Consider the following 16,742-nt stretch of genomic DNA (forward strand, 5'->3'; position numbering starts at 1 on the left):
GCAAACAGAAGAAAATACAATAAAGCCTTATATAATGGTGGTGTGGCAAGTGAAAGCATATGTGATGATTTGTAACACAAAGTTAATATCACTAAACAGTTGATTTACTGCATGATGTTCAATATTAAGTTTAGTAGAAACGTTTAAAATTATTTGTACATTTAAAGTACTGAATGGTATTTTGAAAAGGACCTTAAAATGCCATAAATATTAAGATATCATTTCTCCTTGTTCTCCAATACTTTAAGTAAACACAGAATCTTAACAGTTTTATATAATTTGTTAAATAAGCTTTTAAAAATTGCAGGTGTAAATAGAGAAAAATAAATTATTTAATAATGAGTTACTGAATAAATTAAAATAAATTGTATGTTGAGTTTTATCAGTTATGTTAGTAATTTTGTTTTCAAAAAGATAGAAAACAACTCCAAATTCAGAAGTTCTTTTAAGTTTGTAATTATGAACTTTTGCAAGAATAATTGTATATTTGAAAATTTCATTTTTCAGTATGCATTCATTTTTTATTTGTGGAATGTAAATATTTTTAAGTCTTATAGTTGGCTTTATAATTTTTGTGAAGTTTTACAATAAAGAGTTTTTAGTAGTAAACAGTAATGTGATATAAAATTTGTTTATCTTCTCGTGTTTTAAGTATTGCTGGACTATGCTCCCCTTTAATTATTATTATTCTTTAGTCGTGCGAGACTTGCATGAACAGATTAACAAAAACTCTCTCTTTACAGGTTTTGAAAACTAGACTTGCTCTCAGAAAGACAGGTCAATACTATGGAATTTGGGATGCTGCAGTTAAATTATATAATAATGGTGGAATTAAAATCTTTTATCGTGGTTATGTACCAAACCTTCTTGGTATATTGCCATATGCAGGAATTGATCTAGCTATATATGAAGTGAGTTAAGTGTTTTGTTTTTCTTTTAAATTTCTGTATTGATTTCTGTTGCTGATGTACATTAATAAACCATTATGCATTTGCATACTTGTATTAACAAATATTGTAAGAAAGGTATAAAATATTTTTAGTTTCAGGAACTTAAGAGCCAAATATCTGATTATTATAAGCAGAAATGTCATTCTACAGGTAACTGTTTGTGCTACTACTATTATTATTGTACTTGTATAGATTACGTCAATAAAGATACAATCAAATCCTCACCTACTATCCTAGTGAAAAATCATTCTTGTTGTGAGGAGAGTACTTTTATTTAAAATTGTATTCTGGAAAAGCAAAATGAATATTGCACATACCATAGTTATTTTTCTGCTGAAGTCTTAAATACTCAAAGTGTATAATGTTTTTTATAGATTTTTGTTTGTGATGCCATTCAATAGATAGCAACACATTGTATTTATTATTTTGGTCACATAAATAGATACACACACACACACAGGCACATATTATAATATTATTATCTATAAATGTAACAGTGAATATGTACTCAGGAGCTCTGGAAAAGTTTAGAAAAGCTTTAGTATTAATTCTATTTTTGCCTTATTTAAAGAAAAATCTTTATTGTAACTTTATCAGCAGATAAATACAAAAGCCAAGGAATTTTTTCAAGTACAGAAGGATAAGGTACGATTTTGGAATCTTAAAGAATTACTAACCTTTTAACATAAATGTAAAACTAGTTATTTATTAGTTTGCTTGTTTTAAAGACCTTCCTAAGTCTCATTATTCTTCTCAAAGACTCTTAAAAAGACATATCTTAGACAATATTCGAAGCAAGAGGACCCAGGAGTTTTGGTATTACTAGGTTGTGGTACTGTAAGCAGCTCATGTGGTCAAATAGCAAGTTATCCATTAGCTTTAGTTAGGACTCGACTACAAGTTCAAGGTAAGAAAAGTTTATATTATTGGGCTTAAGATTTTGTAATGAAATTGATCAATTTTTTTTTTTCTGATTGATAAGTTAAATGTAAATCTACTTATCTTTGACATGTTCAGAAAAACATTTAATTCTTTTATATATATATATATATGCTGTTAAACTCAATGATAAACAGTTAGTGAAATGAGTTAGGGAAATGTCAGTATTGAAATTGTTATGATACTGTGATGCAGGTCATCTTTTATGATTTTAACACTAAAGATGCTCAATGTTCAAGTTGCCTGGTAAAAGTTTAACTTTATTTATGGTGAAATTAGTGTATTTAAATGAAAATGTGTTATAACCTCTGTACAACTGTATTGTGTAATTAAAGTATGCTTACAAATGTAGCGTATTGTTTGCATGTATATAAAATTTATGAGGGTGTACTCTACAAATGAAGTTAAATTTAAAATATCTGAAATATAAAGCTCAGTAGAGTAGGAAAACTGCATTCGTATGTGATGGTACTGAATTATCTCAGTGAAACATTGCAGTTAATGTACTTGTACATTTTACCCAGAACTTAGTGGTTTTCATTTATTTTTGCTTCTCAGTGTATTTTGTTTTTAAGTTTCTCCTATACTTTTAGTACTTCAGATATTTTATTCTCAGCACTTTTAGTAGAGCCAGGGAATAAGAACAGAATCTTATCTTGCAGAAAATTCATCTGAGAATGGCATGGTATCTGTGTTTCGTGGGATTGTCCAACGAGAAGGATTCAGTGGGCTGTACCGGGGAATGACTCCAAATTTCATGAAAGTTGCTCCAGCTGTAAGTATCAGCTATGTGATGTATGAACATGTGCGTCGAATGTTGGGAGTGTCCATGACATAACATCTGTGGTGTTTAGTTTCAAATTTAGGATGTGATTGTGAACCTTCAGCTAGAAATTTCTTGCTTTTATCTAATTCTAAAGGTTTGACAGATTTTCCTAATTATCTTAGTTTTTGTTTCACTGTACTTGCATCAGTTTTTATATGTGGGAACTCAGGAAAGAAATTGTATAACAGATATAAATTATAATCAGTGAAAAACTTTCTCCATGTTTTAACACTAGGTTCTGTATGTTAAATTGCATGATAACTTATTTTGGGGTATATTTATTTAATAATATGCTTATTTTAAGTTTCATTCCACAATTCATTCATTTATTGTCACAAATTCTCACACTCTCATGTGTATTTAGTTTTTAACATATAGAAAAATTTTGCCCTATGTGCAACAGATAAAATTAATTCATTAGTATCTTTTGAAATAATTTAGTAGATGGCACTTAATGAATTGGGATTTTTTTTTTTAGATTAAAAAGTCATATCAGAAGCAATTAAGAAATTCAAATGTTACTGTTCAGTAACTTAAGAGACAGTTATTTTTTGTAGTTAAGTTTGAAACAGAAAGAAATACTTAAACCAAATTTAAGATTTCAAGTATCTTTCCAATGCTGTAACAGTAAGTCTAAAGGCTTATAACACTTAAATACTATTTCAATATCTTTGGTGTCTTATAAGACAACCCTTTGAGATTAACAACAAACATTTTTTTAATTTAAACAAATTCTTAATTCATGAAAATGTCTTTTCTGTTGTAAGCTACGGTAAATAAACTAATTTCATGATCACCCATATAATTGATACACACCATTGTTTGAGTAATTTTGTTAAAACCTTGTACATATCTTTAGTATTTGTTATTGATTATTTTCCTTAATTTACATTTCAATTTTACTGTAATAGGATTTCAAAAGCACTGTGTTTAAAGCAAAAATACTCAAAAAATTAAATTGATGTAATTTGTGTTTGCTAATAATCAAACCACATGTTATAACTTACAAATAGTTCTACCGTAAGTCATAATCTATTGATGTTATTCATGTGTTCAGGTTCAGAAATAACTTTTTATATGTTTATATCTGAAGTTAATTTGGTTTTGTTGCAAATGAAAAAAACAATCAAACATTCCTGTTCAGTTATATGACTTACGGATTGATTTGGTAATTATAATGTACTTTAAGTGCATACAAACTTTCAACCAAGGATAAAATGATAAGGAGAAATTTCTAACTAAAATGTTCAAGTAGTATTTGAGAACTCAAAGAAAAAAAAGAATTTCAGAACAATGTTCCTTTTATGAGAAAAACTTCAGTAAATAGAAGCAACATTAAACATGTATATTCTTCAAACATTATTATTTTGTTTAAACCTAAAATGTTTACAGATGAGCTTTGATAAATTTCAGTCAAGTTACATGTGAGTTGGCACTAATAAATTCTGATTAACATCTTCCATGTGAAACTAAAAGGAAAGTTTTTTATAGCCTATTGCAGTATGTGATAACATGCAAATACCTTTGGGCAAATAATTTGAAGTGTAGCTAAAAGTGGTTTGTTCAGTTATCTTGGGCAAGTATTGTTGTGAAACATGGAGGGCACCTGAATTATCCTGAGCAAAACACAAAATGGGTTAAAAAAAGAACAGAAATGTTGCACTGTTCTAGAATACACAGTCATTCCAAAGTAATGTTTATCTGCTTTTAAACTTATTCCATGTTAAGGGACTGGAAACTTCTTTGAAGTAGAACTAATCATTTCTAAGTCTTTGTGAAAAACTGGAATCTTATTTTATGAAATAGGACCACTGGTTTCAAAGTTTTAACATGAATAAATAGTTTTTCTTAAGCTAATTTTATATATATTTATTTTTCTTTTTGACTTGCTATTTTGTGAAAATTATACAGATACTTGAATATATACTATAATATTCACCTAAGTTTGAAACAATACAGGTTCATTGTGGAACTACGTTTAGCACTGAAAAATGAGGGTATTATACTTTATGATGCAGCATTTTGCCTTGTACAGGGTAGCAATATATTTGCACACAGTGGACAAAATTAGTCTTTAGGCAAGACTGTAGCCCATTTCTAGGACAGAATTTGTTTTAGAGAATCCTGAGAAATGATATTACTGGAATGTTTCTTCAGGATTAATTGATGTTAATCTATAGTTGCTCAGTGGGGTTTCATGTCTGAAAATTGACCAGGCCATAGAGTTGTGAAGCCCTGACTTTCTCTACATTCCAGATGCAAGTCTATGTATGTCAAGTCTGTATAGACCTCCCATCATAGTAATATGACAAATGTGTAACTATAAACTAGTCTTATGATAACCTTTCACTGAACAAACATACCAGTAATGTTTCAAAATAATTTCAGTATAAATCACTTATTGTAAACTTATGCACCTTAGTTTTCTTCTATCAGCTCTGAACTGTAATTTATTTAAATCATTTTAAACAAATGTATAAACAGTTATCTCATTTGTTTTTTCTTTGTTTATTTGTTTTGCAATTTGAGCAAATTAATTTGTACAAAAAAGTAACATTTCATTTTGGTCTTTGGTAATGTTGAAATGCTCAAATAGTAAAATGATAGTTTCTTTAAGTCAATGACTTAAGCTTGAGACTGAGTAATATGTTTGTTTATGACTGAAAGATAACGTGCTTTATTAAATATTAAAAAAAGGTGGTAATGTTTAATAAAGTATTTTTATTGATATTTGTTTATTACTGTTCCTACTGTTGCAAATAGTGAAGTGAATATTCTTCAAATAACATGAACAAAAGTGATCACTTTTGTTGTAGTTTTGTCTACCATGACTGCTGTGAGTATAAACTATATTGTTTCCTATTTAGAAGAACCCATTAGAATGTAACAAGTTTTTTCACCTAGTTATATGGAATATAAACTGACACACATTTAAAAATTGTATAGCAGTAGTTGATATTTCTCACTGACATTCAAATGAAAAAGCAGTATTTTTTTCCTTAATTTCACAGTATATTAATACAGTGTATGTTGTGGTTAATATACATATGTGTAATGGTTGTTTTATTTTTAACCGATTAAAACACCAAACTTCTGTGTATAATGTTAACTTTTCTGTAAACTCACCACTAGGTAAGTAATAATGAGTAGGTTATGCTTATATTAGACTGGCCTATGAAATGTACAGTGCAATATATTTTTGTAAATTATTAGTACACATTGTAGAAAGATATTTATATGGATTTAGTGACAAGGAATGAAAATCACCAACTAATCTTCAGTTTTAAAAGTAACTGAAAACTAAAGATATTTCCATGTGGTTATTTATGAAATAAAGATCACTTTACAAAATAGATTAAACAGTATAATATTACAGAAAATATATTTTTGCTACATTCCTTTATGAATTGTAAAGCTGATTCACCATTGAAATTATTACTAGAAATTTTTGAAATATTCCATTTATAAAGATCATATTTTTATTTGAATTTAACAATTGGAATTGGAATTCCAGTTCTTTTACCATAGAACAATGCCATAAGCATTCCACTCTATTCAAAGATAGCAAAATAACAATTTCAAGTGTATTATTTGTATTTGTAACATCATGTGTGTAAATAAAAACTTTCTTTTCCAGAAACATGGATTATGTTTAATTTTCTAAACAGTAACAAAAATTTGTCCAACACTTCTTAATAATTACAAGTGCAGCTAAATTCAAGACTTTTAAAACCAAGGAAGGTTGTTGCATTAGATTAGAAAAACTTCATATTGGCAGGTGGCATGGAATAACCTTAAACCATAACAAGAAGAGCAGATTGAAGTGTTCTTAAGTTAGGATGAAGTCAAAAGATGAGTTTAGAAGAGAAAAAAATAGTTTTAAAATCAGTTCAGGCAAAGAAAGATTGGCAGTTATTATAGAATTGGAAGAAATTGAAAGGGTGAGCTATGATAAAGGAATCTTTTTGTTTTAAGTAAATGATTGCTGTTAATGAGCTAAAGTAAAAAAAATGTTCACTGTTGTTTAGCTGGATTAACACCCAAGGATTGCTTTTGTAGATATTTCAAATATTATACAGTTCACTTGTTGAGGAAAATAATAATGCTTCAAATGGAAAAAAAGTGTGTAATACATAAATTGTTCCCATCAGTATTCCATTTTTATGGATGATGTCTTGTGTGCATTATTATCATAATTGATGTTTGATTTGAATTAACTATATCAATGTTTATTATCCAATGAATGAGCCTTCTAATCACCATGAACTAATTTTTTGGATGGGTATTGGTTATTAATTCAAAACTTAAACAATAATGGACAGTATTACAAACAATTACTCTTCTACAAGCTGGAAAAAGTTAAACCAAAGGAAATTCTTCAAATGTAGTACCTTGTTACTTTGCTGCATTATTTCAAACTAACCATGAGTTATTCCTTTTAGCAGCAATGATAAGAGTTTATTTTCGATTCTTCCTATGCAAGTCAACCAGTCATGTGAGAACCAATAGCCAATAGTCACAGTGGAACAACTAGTATGAAAATTATGCTTAGACATTTTATGGCATTTTATAGGTAGTATGCTGCTTCCAAAACAAATCTCTTTTGGGACAAATATGTAACAGCTCTTTTCAGTACAAAATATTCACACACCCACATTGTAAAGCTGTTTTCGGAGTGGAGATTTAGAATTTCCATAATGAGCATATGAAGTGTACTTGTTGTATTGGAAAACAAATGAGAATCCATAAACAGAAAATTCAGTGCTAAAAGCAGTCCACATACCTAACGAAACAGTTTGAAAAGTTATTGTGAAGAATTTCTTTATGGAAAAGCAACAGAAGTGTTTACAAGTGGTTTTCCTTACATATCCAGGAAAAGAGAACCAACCTTAAGAAACTGTATGAACAGCTCATACTCAGGGAAAAATAGCACTCGGAGATAACTTGATAAAGCATATGTAACTTTATAAGTGTAACAAATTTAGTGCATTTTCTACTGGTCAATGGGTAAAGATATATCTAAAAGTAGTATGCAGAATGTCCCAAAACTTTCAAAAGGGATTTTTGATCATTGACAGATACTCTGGTATAATTCAGAAATCAGTATAGTGGATTCAAAGGCCAAAATGAACTCTATTTACAATGAAACCAGTGTTATGTATTATATATATAACACATAAATACAGGATTTGTACTGAAATGAGGCAAAAGGATATAGGTGCACAAGAGGAGGGTTCCAGTCAGAACTCACATTCTACCATTGCCTACTTCAGTCAGCTGAATAATGAAATGGATATGAATGTCATTCACATCACCAAATGTGATGGCTTTCAATTTCTTTGCAATGAAATTGTTAAAACACATACCAGGAAAATGGATGATGTTACTGGAGATGGTTTCTAGTGTATGACAAAAGACACTTTGTCATTTTGTTTGCAGATGAGAATGTTAAATACAAGATATTTCTTGAAATTGCATCAGACATATAACAAATATACTAAATAGTATCTATTTTTTGTGTTAAAAATAATAATATTTGATATTGTTTTACTATCATTTTTTGTTATGAAGTTTCTAAAACATTTGTTGTGAGAAAGTATTGGAAAAATGTTAAAAAGTACTTTATTTAATTTTAGAATCTTAATTTTGGTGGCCACAATTTTCAGCTCTAAATCATACAAAAAAGAATAAAAAGCTGACTGACAGTGACTTAAAATGATATCAAGTCAGATCAAACAACAGTATTTTGGCTGACAATAGTCTGGTAGAAATCAGTTAATATTTAATACATACAATTTTTTTTAATAAATTACAAGTTCTTGTATATAAACATTGTTTAAAACTTAAAACTACTATTCAATAGATAAGGATTTGACTCAAAATATTTTGCCACCTACCAAATTCTCTAAATCTGGTATCTTACCAGTGAAGGAAATTTATGTAACTTTAAACAAAGTTGACTTAAAACAGAAGGATTTTAAGGACAAGTCAGGATAAAAAATTTCCAATTTGTGGCTTGTTTCAAAGATTTCTAAACGTTTTTTTAACAGGGGCTAGATCACTTCTCACAAAATCATACATTTCTTCTCATACCTGTTTATTCCCACAGTATTTATATGGTTTATAAACTGCTCTATCCAGTGTTACTTAAACTTTACATGTATCTATTTTCAAAGCTGAGCTAAAAAAGTAGGGTGATCAAAGTTGTGAGGTCATAAAAGGAGTCAAAATGAGAACCTGTGTTAATGAAGTCAAAGAAAGAGAATGAAATCACATGGGAAATAAAATCTTGACATATGAATTTACAGGACAATAGGTTTTTAGCAAATACTTATCCTGTAGGCCAATTTTAACTCAATCTTAAAACCCATATGGCATTTTTATTTTATTTATGACATGTCCACACATGAAATTACTGAGCCTGTAAAATCACTGACATTGTCCAATTTTTATCATATTATTCAGAAGGTTTCATTTTCTTTATTCATATAGAAAATTTGTTGGATGTCTACCAATGTTAACATTTTCCTACATTGAAAATGTCTTTCTGATAAATTTTTACTTCCACTCACATAACAGCCTTTCTTAACTTGTACTGCCCTGTGTAAAATATCATTTACCACTAGCCTTGATACTCCCACCTACCATAATGTGTTTTCAAGTGAAGCAAATGCATGACAACACTCAAATGAGCATGCAACAATTCTCCACCAAGGAGAGTGAAGAGGAACGCATCACCATAGACAGTACAAAAGGCAGACCATTCCTGATGCCACTTATTAGTGTAGCTGTAAGGATAGACAGCAATCCCCTTCTACTTTACTTACATTAGTCTATAAGAGTACTGCCTGGGACAAAGGTATTTATAATGTAAAATACTATGAGGGAAAACATACAAGTGGTATTGTGGAAAACCCCATCTCAATGGCTGGAATTATTGACCTGAATGGCCATACAGTGCAGATTTAATAAGTATACCTGTTCAGGCAACACCTGCCACTTTAAAGCAGTATCTTTACATGTAAGAAAGGCCCCTGTGAAAAAGAATAGTATAAAAAGAGCATCCACCCACTCATAGAGAAACCATGAAGTTCAAGATGGCAACAGGAAATAGATGGTGACCTGCAGAAAAAAGAAATGGCCAGATGATGCAGATAATGTGAGATAAATGTATGAGAATTGGTCCAAATGCCAGCATGACTACATATTATAAAGGATGATGGAATTAGGCAGCCAAAGACATAGTAAGTTGATGTATTTGAACGAAGGAGACTTGGAAGAGATGGCAATCATTAGGAGAATAGGAAGAATAAGCCAGACAAATCAGCTTGTGAATCTAACCCATAAGGGTAACAGAAGTATCATGGGAAAGGGTTCCAAGGAATAAGCAAACATGAACCAAAATCCTATGTAAGAGGAGAGAGCTTGGGCAGTACATAAGAGGTTATCTCAATTGCAAGTATGAGAAAGGTGAGAAATGAAAAGGAGGGAAATAGGAGTCAAGGAAAATTTGCCCCCATATAACATGCAAGAGGTAATGACAGCAAACAAGTCTAAATGTTGTCATTCACACATCAAGGAGGAGGAGGAAAAGTTTCTAAGGAGAGATGATAAAAGAAACAAAGACAAACAGGAATCAAAGGGAGAAACTGAAGTGTAAGGGCATGAAGGATGATACTGAGGTTCTGTGGATGTATGTGACTGTTCAGTTTAAGAGTTATTATTTAGTTTATTTAGTGGTCTAATATGTAAAGAGTATTTAGTTTTCATAAGTGTTAAAATTATTTGTTTTTCTCATTTGTTGACTTGAATTTTCTGGAACATGTACTCACTGTCTAAACTGAAATGCTTAATGCTATAAAGGTTTGCAGTTGAATTTCAATTCTTTTATAAAGCAACATCACAATTACAATACTGATACTTCTATGAATGTTAATTCTGGAGTACTGTGATTTTATTATAGAATAAATCACTTTGATGACCTCTGGTTGTAGTTTACATGTACCTCTCTGCTGTGAATGTTAATTTTAGAAAAGTTATAAACAGATACTCAAAGTGAGTGAAGGCATTCTCAGAAAAACTTATAAACTGGTACCCACATGTCAGTGCAAGTTTTTTTGTGATCAGTAGTTATCACCTCATTTTTTGTTCTAATTGTTGACCAATACTTGACTGTTGTGGAGTCATATATCTATTAGAAATACATGTTTGTTATGAGTAATGATTGTTTGGATTTGGATATATATATATATATATATATCATTGATTACATTTCTTATTGTGAAAACTTGTCAATACAAAAAATCCTTCTCAATTGTGAGTAATTCAGACTGTTGATGTCCAGAGTAATGATATTTCATTGTAAAAATAATAAGCAATGTATAATAATGAAACAATAACACTTTGATTACAAAATAAATATGGATTTTCTTATTCCTTGTACATTGTAAGAGTCTGTTCCAATACACAGAATAAGCTATTATGTATAATTTATTGTAGGGGTGTGTATTTTTAAAGCAATATTTTTATAAGTAACTGGCATTATAAAAATCAAGAGCTTAAATTTTTCATATGAATATGAGTGATATTTAATATGTGATTACTATTCAAAAACTGTGAACATCTGTTAACAAGAGAAAAAATCTAACACCGTTTGAAAGCAGCCTGACAAATCTTTAAATGTTTATAATTATCTCCATATTTCTAGCTGGTAAATAAACCTTCAAACACAGCTATATGTTTCTGATAAAGTATTTAAATTATCAGCATAGTTTAAAAAATATATTTGTATAAATATACACATTACATATATCATAAATACTGTATTTGATATCCAAAGATTGCCAAAGCATAATCAAATAAAGATATTTAAATTAAACTACTTTATAAAATTCTCTGACACTTTTCCTGCTCACCAGTAAAAGAACATATTTATGTAACTCAATCATAAGCTTCCTGAGCTGGAAATATTTTCCTTCTGTTGACTTTCCATGATTGGTGGAACCTTTGGCTTAACTTTAGATCAATACCAGTTATATTGCTGTAAATTAAAGCAATCACATTTAATTATAATATTGCCTTGTACTGGTTAAAAATAAATGGCTCACTTTTAAAGAATAACTATCCTTTTGACAAATGGAGCACACTGTTGTATGCAAAACTAGCAAGCTTGCATGATGTATTGATGATACCCATAGTAACAAAAGTATTTAATTCATATTCTTAATTTCTAGTCTCGGGAATCAAATCAACATGTATTTTAACACATTATGTTTGAAATTAATAACACAAACTATTTTGTTTACTCCTTAATTCAAAATTCTCATTAAACAAACACAACCACTATTTGTATTTGTTTATTTATTTAAATCAAGATTCATTACATCTAATTTTTTCTCTCTCTCTTTCAAATTTTTTTGAAAATACACAATCTGTCGACTGCTGCTTTACTGCATAGGGTACAGTCTGCCTCCAGCAGTTGAATTGGATTGTATTGTACATGGTGTACAGCTTACAAAAATTCCACACATTTACATCGGATGCAGTCGTTGAGTTAAACATGCATAAAATTAATAATAAACATTAAACAACAACCTCTTAAAATGCAAATAAAGCACATGCTTTAGGTGCACTTGTAATAGTGAGCTAGCTTTCAAAAAGTTATAAACATGTGCTTTCTAAAAATCTGTATTTTCAAACATAGCACATTTTTACTTATTGTTTCAAATAGTAGTATTTCAATACAATATTAGTTAAGATTAACTAATTATAGGGATGGATGAGTAAAAGGAAAGAAAAGTGTGTAATAACAAGGCAGTCACATCACATTTGCCATATCTAGTGCCAATAAAGCTTTTCACCCAACACCAGGTTTCATCAGTTTGGCAAGGACATAATAGACAAGACACAAGTGAACTAAGCCCTATTTAGGTCATAAATTGCACAAACAAAACTTGTAATGGAGTGAACTAGAATAAGTAATTTAAATCAATCACAATTGTAGTAAGGAATAGTAACAAAGTATGATTTATTTGTAACATAAATTACTTATTCATTATGAATTTACTATAATTCAGAAAAAAACTGGTGAAACAGCAAGCTAGCTTTCTTCTTTCTAAAGTAGTTCAAAAAAATCAGTGTCAACAGGAGAAAACTTAGTAGTAATTCTAAGAATTAATAAGCTAATGAAAAGCTTGAGTTATTTCTGTCTATTAGTTTACTCTTTATTACTGAACTCAAATGGGTTTTGAATATACAAAATATTTTTAAAGATGATTCTGAAGCAATGAAACTTTTGAGTACACATAGTAGGTGTGACAACTTTAATGGACTATAACTACCTATTGAAAGGAAAGCAGACTTTTGGCTTCTATAGTGAAGTCTCCTTTGGGTCATTATAAGTATTTGTGTTGTGTCTAATTAAGCAAAGTGCAGTTGTTGGGTTGAGCTGATGTGGTGATTGGCAGGTGTTAGCAAGACTGTGACATCATCATATTACCTGTGGTTTGTTGCAGGTAGTTATCCCCATTGAGTTCAGGTTGTGATAGTTTTATGCAGATAGCTTCTTTGATTTTTCTTTCTTTCCAATGGCTAAACATGGGAATGTAGGGAGAGAAATGATCAGTTTGTGTTGAATTTGGTCTTGTTGTAAGTTCTGTAAAATCTCATTCATCTGAGTCACTCAAAAAAATCATAGTGGAGTCTGCAAAGATAGTTATCCTCAAAAAGAAAATCAGGGATAACAGATGAAATACAGCACATGATGAAAGTCAGAAAAATACAAAAGGAACAGAAGGTTACAAAGAAACAGATAAAGACATCAGAGATAAGTGTAAAGAGGCTACAGGAGTCTAGTGGAATAGGAAATGTGAAGAGATGGAGGTTTTAAACAGAGAGCATAAAACAAAAGAAGTGCAAGAAAAGGTAAAAGATGTGACTAACAAAGGAAAATATAAAAGTGGATACATTTGTGAATGAACTCTTATTATAATGATAGAGGACACCCACTTAATACTGACAACTAAGAAGGAAGAGCCATTATGAATATAGAAGTAGAAAGGGTCATTGAGGATATGAAAATTAGCAAGGTAAGTGATGAAATAACTACAAAAATGTCAAAAACATTAGACAGTGCATGACTGAAGAAAATTATAGTGTTTACAATTCGGGATACATTCTATCTGATATGAATGATTCAATATTTGTCAAAATACCAAAGAAACCAAAAGTCATGAACTGTTGAGATTACAGGACACTAAGTCTGATGAGTCATATAATGAAAGCCATGTTGAAGATCATGCTAAAGAGAAAGCAACAAACAACTGAAGAAATAGAGTGCAAAGTGGATTATGAAAGGAAAAAGAACAAAAAGAATCTTCAATTTAAGAATAACAGCAGAAGGACACTTTGGTAGTGAGAAAAATGTATATGTATGTGCTTCATCAATTATGAAAAAGTTTTTGTCTGGGTAATCATGAAAGGCTTAGATATGGACAGCAAAGATCTGCAGCTGATAGAAATTCTGCATTGGAACCAAATAACATTCATAAGGACCAAAGAAGGATCACCACCAGATATACAAATTAAAATAGTAGTACACCAGGAATGTGTCCTCTCCCTGTGTATATTTAATCTGGGTACAGAAAACATCTTTCACAGCATTGAGAGTAATAAAGATATTAAGATTGGTGGCATGGTAATAAACAATTTAAAATATGCTGATGTGACTGTACCAATGGCTGCAACAGAAAAAGGCAAATATATTTTGAATTATGTAAATAACACAGGAAAGATGTATGGAATGAAAATGAATGCTAAGACAAAGAGCATGCTGATAAGTAGGCACAATAATAAGTCAGAAATTCAGATAAAAATAGAAGAAAAAGATATATATGAAGTAGAAAAATTCACTTTCTTGGGCCAGACCATAACAGGTGATGAAAAATATAGTACGAAAATAGGTTTGACATCAAAGATGTGTAAAAACGAAGAGAATCATAAAGTGCTGTATATGGTCAATTCTATTATATGTCCATGGACATTCACACAAGCATTCATTAACAAACTGGAAGCATTTGAGAAGTTTGTGTGCAGAAAGATGATGGAAATATCCTGGATAGATAAAGTAATAAATGAAGAAATTCTCAGTATGGTAAATGTGAAAAGATATGTTGTACCGACCATCAAGAAGAGAAAAGTAACACAATTTGGCCATATTATGAGATGAAATAATAAACAGCAATGTGAAAAGATATGTTGTACCGACCATCAAGAAGAGAAAAGTAACACAATTTGGCCATATTATGAGATGAAATAATAATCAGCAATGTGAAAAGATATGTTGTACCGACCATCAAGAAGAGAAAAGAAACATAATTTGGCCATATTATGAGATGAAATAATAATCAGCAAGTTCTATTAGAGATTCAAATACAGGGGTAAAAGTATAGGGAAAGATCAAGAACTGAGTGGATAACAAATATTAAAGAGTGGACTGAGACAGAAAAATCACAGGACAGGCAGAAGTAGAGGATTGGTATAGTCAATCATCTCAATGAAGGTGGCACATGATGATTCTTCTGAGCAGTAGATAGAAAATTTAAAGTACTTTTGTATATTTAATCTGGTCAGGTTGTTGCCAGAAATAACAGAAGACATTTACACTCCTTGTGCAGCCTCATTTACTGGTAGATTAACTTCAATGTAAGGTGGCATGTGTACCATTTGATTTTTAAATTGCTCTACCTTTATATTTCCATAACAGAAGCCCTTCAAAAATAAGATATCTAATTCAAAATAAATATCTCAAATTCATCAGTATAGCACAACTGCTAAGAACCAACTATCACAGTTGTTTATGAGCAAGTTGGTAAAATGTGTATATTCAGACAAACACATCACAGTCACTCCATGAAAACTCAACCAATACCTTCAGTGTGAGCTTCATCCTTACTGATCTTCCTAAAACTAAGTAGACTATTAAATCTACAATGTGAAAATAATTATGCAAAATTTAAAACTAGTTCCACAAATAATTACCATATTATATCCTTCCAAATTTATGGATCTTAATTTTGGAAAAGTTTAAAATATTAATATATTTAGGTTATTCACTAGATATTAAAGGATGTATCTAGTTAGCAAAAGTTTTGTAACTCGCAAATGGCACCAAAGTTTTAATTTGGAAATAGGTTTATATATATATATATATATATATATATATATATATGTGTGTGTGTGTGTGTGTGTGTGTGTGAGTACATGTACATACATTAACACCCACACACATATATATACACACACAAAATGGTATTTGTGCCTTTTACTGCAGTGTGACCTATAATGTATGCTTTGGCACTGTGTTATCAGAAATACAGCTTTGAAAACAGTGCACTCATCTTTGAAAAAGAAAGTCTGTTTTCAAAGTATCTAATAAAACACACTCATTTTGACATATAATAGGTTAATCATTGTCAGTAATAAAAATATCTAAGAATAGTCCATGACAATTGTCCACCAACTGTTACAGGTCTACTAAAGTACTACTAACTAAAAAATCTGCAAAGACCTAAGTTTACCATCACACACATAAACAGAAAGATTAACTTTTGAAAGTTTGGCAGCAGAAGAGCATATTTTATAACAATGCAGGCCTATTACATTTGAGATTTGTTGTGAACGACAGTTTGATGTCTTCATCATGAAACTGGGACATTTTATGCATTCTGAACACTTTTCTTGGGACAAACTGGGACTGAAAACAGGCATATCAGGTTTTTTATTTTTATCCTTTAGAGTAAGTTATTGTATTTTATTGTAATTTTGAAACTGAGAACAGTCTCATTTTTTGACTTATGTGAAAAAATGATCATTGTTTTATAAAAATTGAGTTTTAAACACTGAATATTACATGAAATGCCAATGAATTTTAACAAATGAATGTTTTACCAAATGAGATAATGGGTTAACAACTGCTAGTAATGCACTGTTTTAAAAACTCAACCTGCCACAGTTTCCTTGTAATAATT

At 30.1% G+C, this 16,742-nt stretch overlaps 2 protein-coding genes across 2 annotated transcripts in view; both read left to right on the top strand.

The window, feature by feature from the left end:
- LOC143244999 (calcium-binding mitochondrial carrier protein SCaMC-2-like) overlaps positions 1 to 6,359 on the top strand; it is a 47,855-nt gene extending 41,496 nt beyond the window's left edge. The window contains exons 8-10 of the mRNA XM_076490705.1: positions 744 to 911; positions 1,710 to 1,857; positions 2,552 to 6,359. Coding sequence (XP_076346820.1) covers positions 744 to 911; positions 1,710 to 1,857; positions 2,552 to 2,727 — 492 coding nt within the window. The 3' untranslated portion in view covers positions 2,728 to 6,359. The remainder of the gene's footprint in view (positions 1 to 743; positions 912 to 1,709; positions 1,858 to 2,551) is intronic.
- A 7,829-nt stretch (positions 6,360 to 14,188) lies between these two features.
- LOC143245597 (uncharacterized) lies at positions 14,189 to 14,941 on the top strand. Its single transcript, XM_076491954.1, has one exon. The coding sequence runs from the start codon at positions 14,189 to 14,191 to the stop codon at positions 14,939 to 14,941; it is 753 nt and encodes a 250-aa protein (XP_076348069.1).
- The last annotated feature ends 1,801 nt before the right edge of the window (positions 14,942 to 16,742 follow it).

Source organism: Tachypleus tridentatus, chromosome 2 (assembly GCF_004210375.1).
Source record: "Tachypleus tridentatus isolate NWPU-2018 chromosome 2, ASM421037v1, whole genome shotgun sequence".
NCBI lineage: Eukaryota > Metazoa > Arthropoda > Merostomata > Xiphosura > Limulidae > Tachypleus > Tachypleus tridentatus.